This window comes from Anomaloglossus baeobatrachus, chromosome 6, assembly GCF_048569485.1.
Source record: "Anomaloglossus baeobatrachus isolate aAnoBae1 chromosome 6, aAnoBae1.hap1, whole genome shotgun sequence".
Classification (NCBI taxonomy): domain Eukaryota; kingdom Metazoa; phylum Chordata; class Amphibia; order Anura; family Aromobatidae; genus Anomaloglossus; species Anomaloglossus baeobatrachus.
The window spans coordinates 222,323,934-222,342,659 of NC_134358.1; the positions used below are offsets into that span (position 1 = coordinate 222,323,934).

The following is an 18,726-nucleotide window of genomic DNA, read 5'->3' on the forward strand; positions in this document are numbered from 1 at the left end:
TATAAAAACACATGCTGGCTGTAGCCCCACTATTAAATACTAAAAAGGGTCTTGTATTGTGAGGGGCTTTCAACACTGTACTGTCCAATCAGCTTTCATACAAAATCTGTGCACACAGCCATCAGTAATTGTTGGGGAAGGAACAGGAGCTTGTCATCTGAAACGCGTAGGAGAACAACATTTGGAGATATTAAGCTGTTCATATGAATGATAAAGAATAAAGACGTTTGTGAAGCTGGATTTTGTGGATTTTATTACTTTCACCCTGGCAGCAACGTATCCGAGCTGCAAACTGTGAGATATGGACTACTGCAGCGAGCTGGTTTGTTTCTTTTTCACAGACAATTAATCCCCGTTGGAGAGGAAAGAAAATCCAGCGCTTGATCTCCAAACAGAAAGGGATTAAAAAAAATGAAATTAGAAATAAAAAAAAAAAGTGTACGTTAAAAACAGGACATCCAATACTACTTTGCCCGGGATTTTTACAATTTTTGGTGGACCAATACATTTGTTGGCAGATCAAGCGCTGGACTTTTTTCTATATTTTTTTTTTACTATATTACTATACTAGCTGTACTACCCAGCTTTGCCCAGGTTAATAACTGCTGTTAACAAAATAGAATGTATTAACAAAAATGCATTCTGCACACAAAAACCACAAAACAAATAGAAATGTAATTATTAAAAGGCAAAAACTAAGCTAATAGAAGCATTTCACAACATATATTTCAACACCACAGATATTCCACACAGATTTAACTAAATTGGCCCAGTAATGTGCTCCGTCTGTCTCTTTCCAGGTCTGTCCCTTTCCCCGTCTGCCCCTTTCCCCATCTGCCTGTCTCTGTCTGTCTCTTTCTTTGTCTGTCTCTATCTTTCTGTTTCTTTCCCCATCTGTCTCTTTCCAGGTCTGTCTCTTTCCCCGTCTGCCCCTTTCCCCATCTGCCTGTCTCTGTCTGTCTCTTTCTTTGTCTGTCTCTATCTTTCTGTTTCTTTCCCCATCTGTCTCTTTCCAGGTCTGTCTCTTTCCCCGTCTGCCCCTTTCCCCATCTGCCTGTCTCTGTCTGTCTCTTTCTTTGTCTGTCTCTTTCCCCGTCTGCCCCTTTCCCCATCTGCCTGTCTCTGTCTGTCTCTTTCTTTGTCTGTCTCTATTTCTCTGTCTCTTTTCCCCGTCTTTCTCTATCAAGGTCTGTGCCTTTCCCCGTCTTTCTCTATCAAGGTCTGTGCCTTTCCCCATCTTTCTCCTTCCAGGCCTGTCTCTTTCCAGGCCTGTCTCTTTCCAGGCCTGTCTCTTTCCAGGCCTGTCTCTTTCCAGGCCTGTCTCTTTCCAGGCCTGTCTCTTTCCAGGCCTGTCTCTTTCCAGGTCTGTCTCTTTCACCCTTGTGTCTGTCTCTTTCACCGTCTGTCTCGTTCACCGTCTGTCTCTTTCACCGTCTGTCTCTTTCACCGTCTGTCTCTTTCACCGTCTGTCTCTTTCACCGTCTGTCTCTTTCACCGTCTGTCTCTTTCACCGTCTGTCTCTTTCACCATCTGTCTCTCTGTCTGTCTGTCTCTCTGTCTCTCTGTCTGTCTCTCTGTCTCCGTCTCCCCATCGACAACTTATTACCTCACGTATAAGCTTTTTATACTATGAATGTCTTTTGTTCTTATGGCAACCAATCACAGCTCCTACTAATAACCTGTAGTTCCAGGCTCCATTTACTTTAATAGAGGCATGTTTTTTGGAGCGCAACTGTAAAACGCGGGGTTAAATTTTCCTGTCAAAACATAGTTACGATGTTCCCTGGGTCACATGAGGTGTCTGTGCAAAATTTCGTGATTGTAAATGCGACGGTGCGGATACACTTTTCGTTTCACTTTTTCCCCATTATGTAGATAGGGGCAAAATTGATTGGTAAATTGGAACGCGTGGGGTTAAAATTTCGCCTCACAACATAGCCTATGACGCTCTCGGAGTCCATAAGTGTGAGTGTGCAAAATTTTGTGGCTGTAGCTGCGACGGTGCAGATGCCAATCCCGGACACACACACACATTCAGCTTTATATATTAGATAAAAGTAAATAACGACAACTTGTTCTTACCTCCAGATGCTCTAGAATATAAGGAGGGTTTGTCATGCCCAGTCTCAGCATTGCACCTTCAGGGATGACTTCAACCAGCTTCCAAAGAAGAGTAGGAAGATCTGTGCCAATGTCTCTGCCATAGGCTCCGGTGTCTTCACTGGTCAGCCAGATTTCACACACGCCCTCTACAAAGAAATCAAAGAGATACGGTAAGTTGTGTTTCGTTCATCCTATGGCTGTTTCCTTTTAATGCCAGACTTCACGGGCTTATTATGCAGCCATTCTGGACTCTCCGATATCATGAAGGTTACTAGATTGAAGCAAGTCCCATGGGATGCAACAGGCTATGCTCATTCTACAGTATAGCCACTATCTGACTGTAACAACATCCATTACTCATGGGCATTAGGACACAATAATATGAAATAAAATCAGAATACACTGAAAAATAATAGGACAGATTTATTAATACCGTCGCTGAGGCAAAGTTTGGCAATGATTAAAAATGGTCTAGCCCAGATTGAGAACTAATGTGCACCCTATATTAAATATTCTTAGTAGCACTGACTGAAGCTGCTATAGACCCCCGTAGATGTGAACAACAGACAGTAATGCAAATGTTTAATAAAAGGGGCCCTGGGTTCATAACGGCAAAATACTAACTTTTAGTTCAATAAATATAGTCAATAAACAGATTCTGTGCCACAAAATCCCAGTATTTGCTGCTACACCATAACACACAGCACATCATATGGGTATACAATCCTATTCACAAATTAAGTTGTCCACTACCTCAGTAACCCTTTCTTATTCTCCAGGTTAGCCCCTATAAAAATAAAAAAAGCTCTTACTCACTTCCAGTGCCAGCACGGCTCCAGGAGTGTCGGAATTTGCGTTCCCTTGGCTCACGTGACATTGCTATGATATGTGAGCCCCATACTAGATTCTCTCCCAGTCTTAGATATATAAGTAATTAATAAAAATTTAGCGGCAGCCAAAGTTCTCACTTTCTGTTAATCACTTAACTGTCCAAAGGTGGGGAAAGAGAAGCGGACACTGAATGGACGCGGGCTCGTGGGTCATAGCAATGTCACGTGATACCCAGGAACTCAAATTCCGACACGACTGGAACCATACTGGCAGTGGTGGGTAGTATAAGCTTTTTTAGAGGGGCGAACATGGAGAATGAGAAGGGTTGTCCAAATAGCGGACAACCTCTATAATTTTCTTTACTTATATCCGATTTCATTTACACCGTAAGTTTTCACCTACAGTAATATCTCTCTTTAAAGGGAACTGATCAGTCAATTTATGCTGCCAAAACCATGGATAGCAGGAATCAGTGACTGGTTGCACAACTACAGTCAATTCTGTTTTATTTAATCTGACATGTACCGGTGTTTCAGAGATGACCTAGTTTGAAGATCCATCTGGGGAATATAGGAATGGACGAGACCAGTTTAGCGCTGCTCCCAGCCCACTTTTGCCCCCACCCAGTTCCAGGTGATTGACAGGTCCCTCCCATATGTGTCAGGAAATAAATGATGTCGGTTTTTCAAAATAGGTATTCTCTGAAAGGCTGGATCATTTAAGAGAAAAACATACCTGAATGTAATCGCTTAGCCATGCTCTGATTATTGCTACCTGTGGTTTGGGCAGCAGGAATCAATTTTCAGGTTTCCATTAATCATGCTCTTGGCTCAAAAAATGTCCATGATTTATGGCATAAGCCTTTTTTAATAAGAAAAAAAAAACAAAAACCCAATAATTTGGGGGTGCTCCTTCTCTTGATATATTGTATATTCTATGAGTGTCTGTGTCATAAGAAAGTGGATCTGAATTGAACCTGTCAAGGATTTTGCAGTCATATTGAGGTAGGGGAGGAGGACACATCTGTTCCATATGAGACATACTAGTTCACAAATGTCTGCTCCTGCCTAATCCGGTATCTTCAGCTTTCTACCCTACCCATAAGTGTAGGCAATTATGAATTTATTTGCTCCATTTAAAAGCAATCTAATGATGAGCAAACAGGTCTGCAAGGAAAATTATATTTTCTACTGTGAAATACAGGCTGCATGTAATAGCATACTGTGTTCTGCTGAGAGAACCTCTACTTGTCTCATAAGCTTGCATAGGTGGGGGTTCGTTAACTGGGACACCCAGTGTTGCTAGAACAAAGGTGCCACCCTGTGCTCTTTCGAGTGTCATGGCTTCTCAGCAGAGATGTCAAGATCTTCAAGCTAAAGGGCCTACTGTTGACTCATTATAGTTGAATTCAGGTCTATGGACAGCAGGTAGAATAGTCCTATGGGAAATACATATTACAAGCAACTTCTCAGCTCTAAAGCTTCCACTTGTAAAGAGATCAATTCTTACATGAGGCCTATATTGGAGAATTGCCCTAATACATGCACTACCACGTAAACTAAAAGCAATTATTGTCACTAAATAATACATACAATTTACTCATAACAGTTACAGAATTACAACACTTCTCCTAAAGCAGTATATACAACAAGAAATGCTCACTGCCCATTATACAGTGACAGTCATTTCTTTTCCTCCCCTCTGTATTCTGCAGCATTTTGTAGTCAGGTCCATTTCTTCTCCAGCTTTATGACATTAAATAGCAGTTAATTAACCAAATTTTAATGACCTATTAATTTCTGTAGGAAATCATTCCATGACTGTCAATGCAATATCACGGGCAATGACTGCAGGTATAATTCTGTGCATGTCTTTGTCCTGCAGTTATCTCTTATGGTGAAGAGTACTGGATTGAGGCATAAGAAACACAAGAAAACAGGCATCACTGCAATGTTTCTCCTATTTCTCCATAATACTTTCACAATTCCATTTTCAAACGTTTTTGACTTGCGGAGGACAGGTTAGGATTAAAAGTCCTTTTATCACGCCTGAAAATGCCAATATGTAGAAACCACCAATTCTGCCAAATCTCCATTAACAATTCTGCATTGTGCGGATCTTGTTCCTCTTGGAAATGTATTAAAAGTTTCTTTAGTGGTTATGTGGCACTATCCGCACTTATTTGACAATGCGATAGTGTGCAAACATTCTTTGTATGGCATAGTTATATAAGCTTCTATATGTCCTCAGCTCACTGGGCAGATTGGAAAGGAGAGGCACAGCTTTCACTTTTCATCTTGTGCTACATAACAAAGATCCCTTTCCTCCCACTATTTTAAGTGACTGTGCCAATCCCATTCTCCAACACATATACAGTGGCATGTAAAAGTTTGGGCACCCCTGGTCAAATTACTGTTATTGTGAACAGTTAAGCAAATTGAAGATTAAATGATCTCTAGGGTGGCTTTTGAGGTGTGTTCAGGATCATTATCCATTTGTAGAAGTCATCCTCTTTTCAACTTCAGCTTTTTTGTAGATGGTATGTTTCCATCAACAATTTTTTGAAATTTCATTGAATCCATTCTTCCCTCTACCTGTAAAATGTTCCCAGTGCCATGGGCTGCAATACAACCCCAAAGCATGCCCATGCTTAACTATTGGTGAGATTTTCTTTTCCTGGAATTCTGTGCCCTTTTTTCTCCACATATACCTTTCATCATTGTGACCAAAGAGTTCGATATTAACCGCATTGGTCCACAGGACTTGTTTCCAAAATGCATCAGCTTGTTTAGATGTTCTTTTGCGTACTACTGACAATGAATTTTATGGTGAGGACGTAGGAAAGGCTTCCTTCTGATGACTCTTCCATGAAGGTCATATTTGTGCCGGAGGCTCTAAACAGTAGGACAACGTACCACAACTACAAAGTTTGCAAAATTTTCCTGAAGGTCTTTTGCATTCCAGGAGGGGGTTTTGATTTGCCTCCCTAGCAATCCTACAAGCAGATCTCACAGAAATTTTGCTTGGTCTTCCAGACCTTATCTTTACTTCCACTGTTCCTGTTACCTGCGATTTCTTAATTACTAGGTAGTGTGATTTCTTGTCCTGATGAAGGAGACATAGATTTATGAAACATGTTGATTTAATAAAACATCACATTCCTACATTGCCATCTAGATTTTCTTTGGCAGCACAGCATTAATACCTTCTTTGCCTGAAAGTCTGATTGCCTTTCCAGGTGGGGCTATGGCAACCATTTTTACATGTGCAGTTCAGTGGTCGTGATTTCTCACAATCTGATAAAATGAGCCTTATTTCATTCACATCTCCTGCTTTACCAAGGTAAGACCCTATTGTACTTCCTCTCTTCTAGTGCTATTAATTACAATTTTAACTGAGGAAAGGGCAACTTGAAAACAATTTGCTATTGTCTTATAGCGTTCTCCTGCTTTGTGGGCCTCCATTATTTTCAGAGTGCTAGGCAGTTGCTTAGAAGAACCCATGGCTGTTGTTTTTTGGCACAATGTTAGAGGAGGCTGAGATTTTATAAAGCTGTGAAATTTGCATCACCTTGCCTTTCCTAATGATGATAGTGAACAAGCCATAACTCTAACAGGCTAATTTAGGTTTGAAACCTTGGTCAAAGTTATCTGAGCAAACAAATCAACAAGGGTGCTTAAACTTTTGCATGGGCCTATGTTCCTTTTTGTATTTTTTTTTTGCCTAAAATACAAAGGAAATGTGTTATCTTTACTTTATGCCTTTTAGAGATCATTTCATCTTCAACTTAACTGTTCACAATAAGGCTATGTGCGCACGTTGCGTACTTCACTGCAGAAATTTCTGCAGCGATCTGAAGAGCACATGTGCTCTTTAAATCGCTGCAGAAATGTCCGTAGTGAAAAAAAAAAAAAGCCGATTCCATGCGCTCTGCCTGCAGCTCCTGCCATAGACAGAGCAGGAGCTGCCGGCAAAGCGCAGGAAAGAAGTGACATGTCACTTCTTTTTGCGCAGCGCTTCGGCAGTAGCCGAAGTGCTGCGCTCTTAAACGCCACGTGCGCACGGCCCCTGCACAATCTCCATAGACTGTGCAGGGGACGCAGGACACATGCAGTTACGCTGCGCTACAAAGCGCAGCGTAACTGCATGTATTTACGCAACGTGCGCACATAGCCTTACACTAATTTTACATGTCACTCTATATCAAGCATTCCCCTAGACCAGAGGTCTGAAACACATGGCCCGCAGTCTGCATGCGTCCCCTCAGGCTGATTCTTACGGCCCACAGGCCCGTGGACCCAGTAACAATCGCGGCCGATGCAGGGGATGCAGCCATCAGAGCTTTACTCCAGATTAACCTTTTGCCAGCGCTTCAGAGTCAAGCTCTCTCTGCACAACTCAATTCTGTCGCCGTTCAGTCAGAGGCATGCAACTGACGCGTATGACCATAGAGAACCACTATATGCTTCATTTCTTTGAATTTGCCTATGATTAAGGAGTTCTCTGAAACATGTAAGGTGCTATAAGGCATATGGAGAGATTGTATTAGTGCATATAAGAAATTTTTTTTTACTTGGAATTAATAAATCTGAAGTTTATTTAAAGACATGGTTTTGGATATGTTTCCCTCCCCTCTTCCTTTACAATGATTGTGACAGCTGTGGACGCCAACCACGGATACCGTGCACCGACACAGGTGGAATCCAGACACAGAGACTGGTGAGCTGGATATATTGTATTTATATAGAGAACTTGGCTTTGTGCAGTGCTGGCAAGAAGCACTGACAGTGGCTGCGATCATTACTAGGTCCACATGAAGCAAAGAGGGAAGAGGACACCGAGGGAACGGAGGACAGGTGGGAAGAAAGTTTTGGTGTGTGTATTGCCAGCTGAGAGGTTAATTCAGCAACATGTAAACTTGGCCTAAGGAGCTCTGTGCACTAACATCTACAGAGGCCAGGCAGCAGAGTGGTGTGCGAATAGATAGCAAAACCTCACCCACATATCTGCTATTCAGCAGCTGCTGCCAATCAAAAAGCTGTGCATTTACTTGTCTGTATTTCAAAAACTATATATCCAATCTGACAACTACGGGTATGTATAGAATCAGCATGATAGTGCCAGTATAGCACTGGCTTTAGTTTATATAGGAAAATCCTGGTGATTGATTTGCAGTGGCTCCTAAGATTTTCTTCCTTTTTAAGCAGTTTGACATATCTTTTAGGCATTTATTGCATTTTCACTATAGATGATAGATGTCTGATTAATAAAGCTCCACCCCCTCGGATGATCACTAATCATTACTACTGTGGTCCCAAGCCCCCTGCTCCTCTTCAGTGCATAACCAGGATGAGGAAAAGTTGGAACAGCGCAGAGGTACTCTCCGTTTGTACTGTACTTATCAGAACGCATTATGTGGATAACCTTCCAGCAGCATTCATTTTGTATTTGTGGAGTGCTTTTGTAGAAATGAAGGAAGAGAGGACGCCTCTCTATTCCTAACAGCATGCAACAGGGTCTCTTTTAATAACAAATTTAAATTATAAGCACCCCAATTTAACACTGATTAACAGACATTAACCTACTTTGTATATTGTAGCCACGCACATAAAGAATAGCAGATCAAGTCACAGGACCCTGGCATAGCAACCATAGAAGTAGTCTGTAGCTGCCGAACAGAAGCTGCCTCCAACCTGCCAGAATTTCCAAAGCCTCTTCTGATTTGTAGACCCTATGTGATGTCATCGTTGTATGATGCATGATGTCACGCCAGGCTACTAATCAGAAAAGGTGACAGGGATTACTGACGTGGTCTCTAGAATTGAATTGTTTAACTGTACTATCTAGAGATGACAAATTAAATGTAGCCTAATATACAAAAAAAACCCAGACGTTATTTCTCAGAGGAGTGAGAAAAAGTAATTCTCTAGCAGTTCCTATTCTTGAAACAGAGTGAAAAGGAATTGGTCTTTTAAAACTTGCATAGAAAAGCCTAGTTGTGTGAGAATTGATGAAGGCCTAGAAAAGATTGATGGAATATCTATACCTGTCCAGCCTTGTATACAAACACAATGGCTTTACCTAATACAGCATACCTTTTGTTGTACTGAATGGCGGCTCTGAATGGGAATCAGCAGGATGACAAGCTGCTCTATTCTGGCGGCAGGCAACTCTGCTTCTCGGTCTCTGAAGCATTTTATCACATCTAGCAAGAGTTCTACAGCACAGAAATAGCCTTTTATTCAGTGCTCCTTATGATGGTGAATCTCCCTATCCATCACTTCTAGCACCCAATATATTCACTAGACCAGCAGAAAAGCCAACATTCTTTAAGACAGCTCACAAAAGCAGAGGTCCAACACAAGAAAAAGTATGTTTTACAGGAAAAAAAAATAGTCTTGAATGTAGAAGTCAGGACTATTTTGTTGAGCCAAATAATAAAAGAGGTGAGGCATGTAGCTGAACTTGTAGCTTTCAGTCGAATAAATAAGTTCTTTTACCTACAACTAATGTTAAGTGAGCGGCATCAGCACTGATTGGTACTCGATCAAGCATCGGGGTGCTCGGGTTCTCGGCCGAGCATTGCAGGTGCTCAAATATGTCGTCCATGAAACAATGACCACAAAGTACAAGTTTGCATGAGGTGTGCAGGCACCATTTGCAAAAAAAAAAAGCCTGTCCTCCCTGCCCTGCCCCTCCAGAAATGCTCTCTTTATGGCTGGCTGTATGTGGCGGAGAGCCAAACTGCCCAATCATTGACTTTCATTATACTCGTTACTCGAATTAAGCCCTTTCAGAGCATCTGACCTGCTCGGGTCAAGTAATGAGCCCAAGCATTTTAGTGCTCGCCCATCTCTACTCACACTCATTTCCCATTGGATTACAGTTTGGTTGGGGCAAGGGGTATAGACTGTGAATGCCACCTGCTTTAGAACACAAAGTGAATACAGAGAGTGGTATCATGCTCTTTTAGATTGGTGACTAACCTGTTAGGGAATCATGGGAGCACTTTCAATGACAGATGGACATGTAGAGTTTATACAGCACACCCTTGTGATAGGATAGAATGACATATCCTATAATGAAGGAGTATGGTGGGCATGTACATTGTATACAACACCCAGTGTTTGCACTAAACTAGAGACTGACTATAACAGTTATAACATATTACATTTTATAGATTCACACATGTATACAGAAATGTAGTAAAAAAAAAAGGTTACGATTTATTTCCAGTTATAACAAAAGAAAGGCATGTAGTGCACAGTAAGGCTTCATTCACATGTCCGTGCTTAAGTGAGTAAATTAAAAAATGGTAGTGGCTTCTTCAGTGTTTTGTGTCATCTGTGTGTCATCAGTGTTTTCCATTGATAAATTATTTCTCCTATCCTTAGCAATGTTATATATGTACGAGTACAGCACACAGGTACCATCAGTGTGCTGTATGTTTTTTTCTTGGACCCATAGACTTGATTTGACCCTTTTCATACGCAATACAAAAAAAACCCAGACATGTCTCCATGAGTTCTGAATGGACACACAGTCTGTGAAAAAATGGATATGTGAGCAGCGCCATAGACTGAAATGGGCACGTGTTGTGTAGGTGAAAAAAATCGGATACAACATGTTTGTGCAACTCAGACATCTCAATGAGGCCTAATAGTGCCTCTGATTACTGTCATTAGCAAATTTCAAGTCAATAGAAGTCCATGCTGTCCTTCAATGTTTCCATCCCAAGTTCTAAAGATGGAAGACAGCACTGTCCTTCGTTATTGCTCTACTATTGAGAGTAAAGGCCCCAATACACATTAGATAGCTGTTAGCCTAACGATCGACTGACAGCCATCCCTCCCTACTATCCCATTAACTATTCTTGAGTTCTCAATGAAAGGGCTGCAGGCAGACATTTTTGGCAGTGGCTTATCTCCAAGGAGAACAAAAAATAGCATTGAAATTCAAAAGGATGGAACCTTCTTCTCTCCTCCAGCATCACCTGTCGGGGGAGATTCAGGAGGCCCCAAAACAGGATACACGCCAGGTTCAGATGACTTCAGTGTATGGGAAACTTAATATTGTTAACCAAATTGATTTAGGAAATTAATATGTGGGCTTCTGCAATATAATGGTCTGTATGACTCAAGGTCCATATTTAAGTCTAGTGAAAATAAGTAGTGCAATCCAAGGATTCACTTACAGAGGATCTTTCACCAAGGTTTTCATGTTGAACTGGACACAAAGTTTAATAGTGGCTGCAAAGTGGATTGAAAACGCAAGACAGTGTGCATGATCACAAGTCACCACTTCAGACACCGGGCAGTGCATATGATCACAAGGCACCGCACTTACGGTCATGCGCACTAGACCTCTCTGAAGCCGAGACATGTACACCAGGCTTTATAGTGCACATGACCAGAAGTGCAGTGATTTCTGATCATGCGCACTTCCCGGCGTCTAAAGTGGTGACAACGGACAGAGTTATGTGCGTCACCACTAATGACGCTAGGTAATGGGCATTGAAAGGCATGTTAGCACACTCAGAAGGGCGTGCTAACATGCTAAGAGGGCGGAACGAAAGCAGGAACTAAAGCCCTTGTGACTAGTCCCTGCGCTCATTAGCATATCATAAATGCTTTTTCTAAAGATCTCTTTATCTATGCTACTAGATGCTGGGACAGTTAGGCAGGGATTAAAAATATACACACAGAACTGCTCGTGGTTCTCGGTGCATATTGCTCCTGACAGGTTCACTTTAAATGGTGAACTCTTATAAATTCAACGCTAGAGTATATAGCTGTGCGTCTCCTAAGCATGAACGGTGTAATCAAAATCATTACATTACACATATAGGAAGTGCAATTTGTATTGTAATTTAATACGGTATTTATCCCGATCTAACTCACATAGTACAATGAATTTTATGAGGATAGTGCGCAAAATGTATCTAATAAAATATTAACTACTGTAGAGCTGGATTTAAAATACACTATTAGTGTAATAAAATTAAAAAAAAAAAAACATCCCCAAGGCACAAAAACAAGGGTGAAAAACATACAACCTGTGAGAGCAAATAAAAGAAATCAATGCCCTGACGGTTATTTGTAAACTGAATGCCATACCATCTTATGGGGAATGGTGGAGTCACACTTCAGTGAGAAAAGATTTGACCCATCTGGGGCGAGTGTCATCAAGGCCACAGAAATCTTTCATGTGCTCTATTAAATTCTAGGTTTGCAGTATCAAACAGCGTAAGAAGGGTGAAGAATAAGTATACAACAAATCTCTTTTGTCACAGTCCATGAGAAGGTCATCAAGCCCCCGAACCGAAGCGTCAACAGAGTCATTTAAACCCTGACTTGATGAAACTATAAATATTACAGGGATAGAGGTTATATGGCAGACTTATTTATGGATATGGAGGCTACCATGCTTTACACAATTTTAAACATAGTTCTTTAAAAGAAATAAAAAATAAAGAAATGAACAAATCTATTTACTAGCAAAATGTTGAAAAATTAAAACAAAGTATTCAAATTCAATGGGCAAAAAAATTATTACACAATAGAGGCCTCTGCTTTCCCAATAAGTTCGGCTATACACAGCAAATTGCCCTGGGCCATCACTCATCTGACTGCCAAGTCTTCTATACATTGCAGCGCACATTCGGGTAAGTGCCCCACTGCTCTCTATGTAAAAGGCCCTGACTGCCACGTCGATAGGAACCTTATTGCAGGGAGAAAAATTCAATCAGCAGTCTGAAAAGGGACATGCACGATCAACATCTGTCCTGCACAGCTGCCCAAAGACCCAATACACAACCGTTGGCCAAATTAGTTGATATCCGAGGGTTCAACTGACAATAGTCTAATGTGAATATGGGCTTTTAAAGTAAAAGACCTCATACACAAACTAAGTTTGATATCAACGCGATCAGCTGACAGAGTCTAAAGTATGGGTCTCCAACAGATGGTGCTGGGAAGAGAAGGAAACTAATTGTTGGATTTCCAATAGCCAATCCTTTTCTGGGAAAAATGTCGCCATCAGATGAGCCTAGGAAAAACACTCATAGGTAAGAAAGAAGCGCTCATGTGAGTTGCGCACTACTGTGTATGAAGAAGTCTGGGAAGATAGTTGACAGACAAATTATGGCATTTTGACCTATTTACCATATAGAGCTGGAGTGACATAGGCTTCAAATACGTATATATATATATATATATATATATATATATATATATATGCTATATATATATATATATATATATAGCATTGTGCATATCTTTTCATCTGCTGACTTCTCAGGTATGGAGGAATGGACCGGCCATGTAAAGATATTGCTTGTGTTTGAGCCACATCTACACAAACAGTTTGAGGGTGACATTCTGCTGACAGATTCCCTTTAAAGGGAACCTGTCAGCAGAAATTTCGCCCAAAACCTAAAATATTCCCCCTCTGCAACTCCTGGGCTGCATTCTAGAAAGGTCCCTGTTATTATTGTGCCCCCTTTCTGACCAAAATAAAGACTTAATAAAGTGGTGCCTTTTTGTATTCAGATACTGTAAATGTGACACGGGGGCGGGCTGCCTGATGGCCGTTATTCTACGTCCTGCCGCTTTAGGCCGTCCCCCATCGCTGATTTCCATAGCTGTGGACGCCGCCCAGTGCTCCACAGGTCCCCGCGCATGCCCAGTGCCTATCTCTCGTGGATGAGCACTGTGCCCAATGTCACCGCTGGTGATGTGTGCGTGGACTTTAGATTATGGGCGGTGCTGTGATGTTTATTACCAAGCAATCGCCCATAAATCGCGGGACCGCGCTTTCCCCCTCGGCCTCCTTCGTTCTGCGCAAGCGCGGTGCTGCTGACCCCACATCACCTCCTTCCCATCTTGCCCTGAGGCAGGAAATAGATGGGAAAAAGGTGACGTGGGGTCAGCAGCACTGCGCTTGCGCAGAACGAAGGACGCCGAGGGGGAAAGCGCGGTCCCGCGATTATGGGCGATTGCTTGGTAATAAAAATCACAGCACCGCCCATAATCTAAAGCCTGCGCGCACGTCACCAGCGGTGACATTGGGCACAGTGCTCATCCACGAGAGATAGGCACTGGGCATGCGCGGGGACCTGTGGAGCCCTGGGCGGCGTCCACAGCTATGGAAATCAGCGATGGGGGACGGCCTAAAGCGGCAGGAGGCAGAATAACGGCCATCAGGCAGCCCGCCCCCGTGTCACATTTACAGTATCTGAATACAAAAAGGTACCACTTTATAAAGTCTTTATTTTGGTCAGAAAGGGGGCACAATAATAACAGGGACCTTTCTAGAATGCAGCCCAGGAGCTGCAGAGGGGGAATCTTTTAGGTTTTGGGCGAAATTTCTGCTGACAGGTTCCCTTTAATAAAAAAAAACAGTAACCAGACACAGTACCAGTACAATCTGTATAATAAGCGAACACTCCTTCCATGAGACAGCCATAACGTAGATTTCCTTCTTAGCCCAGTAAAGCAGCTAAGCCTCCAAGCCTCTGTATTACCAACACAAATGCATGCGTATTGTCAGAAGCTTATGATAGATTACAACAGCAATCTCATAAGAAAAGGTTAGGAAGGAACAGTGACAGGCCTTTACATTTTATTGATTTCTTGGAACACATCATACTTTTTTTTTTTATATAAACATTATGAAGTGCGTGTGTACGGACACTTGTTTATTTCAGGTCAGTGTGGATTTCTGCAGATTGTCTAGGCTCCAGGCCCTAAGCGGTGACCTTCCTGCACTTATCAATAACTCTCTAACCTCTATCCTATTCCCTTTCCTACTGAGAATTCTTCTGGCAGCTTAAAGAACAGCCCAGACGGCTGAAATACATCTCCCTCTGCAACGCTAAAATCTCAAAGACCATCTGCCAAGAGGAGGCCTGACATAAATGTTTGTCAAAAATTGCCTGCAGTCTCAGGGACAATCAATCTACGGCTGCCATGCAAGCTCCTCAGCTTGGCCTTTACAAGTCATTGCGAGATGAACGCCAGGGCTTTCCACAGCTACGGATATAGACAGGGGAGCTTTGTGACCTGAATTCAATTTCTTTTGATCTTATTGTGCAGTCGAATGTCACCCTCACCTGCACCCATTTTCTTCATTAGTTTGACAGCAGAGTTCGGTATGTCGGGGCATTAACTAAAATAACTGACCAGTGAAAGTCTCTCCATTAAGATACAACTGCTTCTGTTCTGCAGTTGTAGATTTTTTACCATGTGGAGCTAAAACATGTATATTTAGCACTCTTTATCACCAAAGATTTTTTCAACTCTGAAATGTTTGCATTCACATGATGTGCTACCACGAGATTGCACAGCCAAGCCTTCTTCAGAGTTATCTAAAAGTCAAACACTCATTATTGGTCACAAATGTTGGCGACACCATAGGCTGTAGGCAATCTAAAGGGGGCTTTACACGCTGCGACATAGCTAGCAATTGCTAGCGATGTCGCGAGCGATAGCACCCGCCCCTGTCGTTGGTGCGATATGTGGTGATCGCTGCCGTAGCGGACATTATTGCTACAGCAGCGTCACACGCACATACCTGTTCTGCGACGTTGCTGGAGACACCGAACAGTCCCTCCTTCAAGAGGGAGGTGCGTTCGGCGTCACAGCAACGTCACAAAATGGCCGTCCAATAGTAGAGGAGGGGCGGAGATGAGCGGTCGGAACATGCCTCCCACCTCCTTCCTTTCTAATTGTCGGTGGACGCAGGTAAGGAGATGTTCGTCGTTCCTGCGGTGTCACACATAGCGATGTGTGCTGCCGCAGGAACGACGAACAACCAGCGGCATGCACCACCAACGATATTATGAAAAGGAGCGACGTGTCAACGATCAATGATTTTTTAAGTTTTTGCGATCGTTGATAGTCGCTCCTTGGTGTCACACGCTGCGATGTCGCTAATGACGCCAGATGTGCGTCACTAACGACGTGACCCCGACGATATATCGTTAGCGATGTCGCAGCATGTAAAGCACCCTTAACCTCCCTATCAGTACATGTCTTTGAAGTTTGGGAGGAAACCGGAGAACCTGAAGTAAACCCATGCAAACATGGGGAGAACATACAAATTCCTGGCAGATGTTTGTCCTTGGTGAGATTTGGATCCAGGACCCCAGCTCTGCAGTGCTAACCACTGAGCCACCATCATGTACAACAGTAACATCTGCCATCTCCTATCTCAGTAATGGGAAAGTCAAAACTGAATACAGATTTCACTTCACAGTTTGTTTAGAATTTTGATAATGACTGATCAATTCTGGCAAAGAAAAAAAAAGCAAGATTCATTACAATGTTGCTTATTTTCATGTGCACTATTGATTTGTGAAATAAAAATTACGATTACGGTTTAACCTCCATCACGAACTTGGACGTACCGGTACATCCAAGGTTGTGTCTGTCCCTTTAATATGGGCTCACCGGGAGAGCCCGCATGTTTACCCACATGTGTCGGCTGATCTGGTCATAACCAGTTAAATTCCGCTGTCAATCTCTGACAGCAGGATTTAACATGCGCCAGCAGGGAGTGCGTCCTCCCCCATCCCCATTGGTGGCCCCGTGACATGATCACGGGGTGCTGATGAGTTATCATGACAGGTGGGGGTCATCTGAGGACCCCTGTCACTGTCATGACGTAGTTCCTGTGAACACTGGTGTTGGCGTTTACAGGGGCTCAGTATTTGTGCTGTACAGAGCATAACTGAATGGACTAGATCATCTTCAAATCCCCTAAGGCAGAGGTCCCCAACCTTTTTTGCACCAGGGACCGGCTTTAAGCAAGACCAGTTTTCCATGGCCCGGTGGGACATGGGAGGAGCTTTGGTCATATGGGGGCGGGGTTATGGAGGGGTGGAGCTTAGTGCATACTTATAATATAATTACTACATTATAGCACTGCTATATGCACCAGACAGCGCTGTATGGGGAGGATGCTGGCAAGACCTCGGTGTACAGCGCTGCTAAGTAGCATCACTGTACATTGAGCGTCAGTGTATACAGCACTGCTGCTTAGCAGCGCTACACACTGAACACCAGTACCGGGAGCCGCGTAAATGAGGCCAGTCTGCTGCCCCGCCCAGGCATGCCCCACATAACATGTTCTGCCGGGGGCGAGGCAGTGAGGAGAGCCTGCCGCCCCACCCCGTCAAGTACATACCATGCTGTGCTAGAGGGCCGCATCACTAAGACCTGCCCAATGCCCCGCCCCGTCCCGTGCAACAGGTACCATGCTGTGCTGTGGAGGGCTGCGTCACAAAGACCCGCCAGATGCCCCGCCCCATCCTGCATAATGTTCTCTGCCGGGAGCTGCGAGCTGTCACGGCTACGGCAGGGTACATTATCAATCCACACAGAGCGTGCTCTGACCAGGCGCAGGGCCGCAGAGCTAGCTGTCAGCGGCGCCGCGGACCGGCTGAAAACCCCCAACGGCCCGGTCCTGGTCCGCGGACCGGCGGTTGGGGGCCTCTGCCCTAAGGTGACTAGAAAAATAATAAAAAGTGAAAAAAAATATGAGAAAACAAAACAAACTCTACCCCCAATAATTGTCCAAATCACCCCCCTTTGCACCTTTGAAAATAAAACTGTAAAAAAAAGTACATAAACAATACCCAGATTTGGTATCACAGAGTTCAGAAATACAGATCTATCAAAATATAAAATAAATTTATCTGATCGGTAAAGGGCGTAAGGAGAAAAAAAATTAAAACACCAGAATTACATTTTGACTGGGCACCGCAACATTGCAAAAAAATGCAGTAACAGGTGATCAAAACATTGTATCTACCCAAAAATTATATAAGTAAAAACAGCTCAGGATGCAAAAAATAAGTCCTCACACAGCCCCAGATCCCGAAAAATGAGAATGTTACAGGTCACAGAGAATGGCGACAAAAGCGCTACTCTTTTTTTTTTGAAAAATGTCAGAATATTTTTCAATACATAAAGTTAAAAACAAAAAAACACTATACATATTTGGTGTCAACAAACTTGTACTCACCTAGGGAATCATACTACCAAGGCAGTTTTACCATATAGTGAACATGATAAACAAAAAAAACAATTGTGGAATTGCACTTTTTTCTGCAATGTCACTGCACTTGGTAATTGTCTTCAGTACAGTATATGGTAAAATGAATAGTGTCATTCAAAAGTACAACTCGTCCCGCAAAAAAACAAGGCCTCATATAGCTTTATTGATGAAAAAATTAAAAGGTTATGGCTATTGGAAGAAGGGGAGAAAAAAACCAAAACAAAAAAAACAAACCCCCCCCCCAGAAAACTGCCAGGTCATGAAGGGGATAAAGCACCCATCCAGCATGTTGCTTCTTTTTTTCATTTCACCACTGGAGTGGTGCTTTAAATTTAAGTCCCTTACCCTACTCTTAGGCTGGGGTCACACTAGCGTAATGAAACCGATGTGAGAGAATTGGAGCTCAGCTCAAACTTTGCTGCATGTGGGAGCCATATGTTATTGTACTGCGATGCGATTCTCTTGCATGCAAGAATCAGATCCCATGTGTGAAGAAGATGGAGAATTTAGTCTTTCCATCTTCTCCACGGCCTGTCTCTGCACATATCGCACTGCACTACAATGTCAGCCGACTGCAGTCTGATGTTTCACACACGCAGACTTGCAGGCACCCACAGCATGCTGCGATGGTTTTCTCATGCTGAATCGGCATAAGAAAAAAAGATTGCAGATCTGCACTTACAGTATAACATCAGAACAGTAGAAAACATTACATAGCACTCCACCGTGTTA

General features: G+C 42.8%; 1 protein-coding gene across 2 annotated transcripts in view; it reads right to left on the reverse strand.

The window, feature by feature from the left end:
• CDKAL1 (CDKAL1 threonylcarbamoyladenosine tRNA methylthiotransferase) overlaps positions 1-18,726 on the reverse strand; it is a 1,035,666-nt gene that overhangs the window by 461,257 nt on the left and 555,683 nt on the right. For both annotated transcript variants that reach the window (XM_075314700.1, XM_075314699.1), the window contains exon 10: positions 2,083-2,249. In XM_075314700.1, the coding sequence (XP_075170815.1) occupies positions 2,083-2,249 (167 nt within the window). The remainder of the gene's footprint in view (positions 1-2,082; positions 2,250-18,726) is intronic.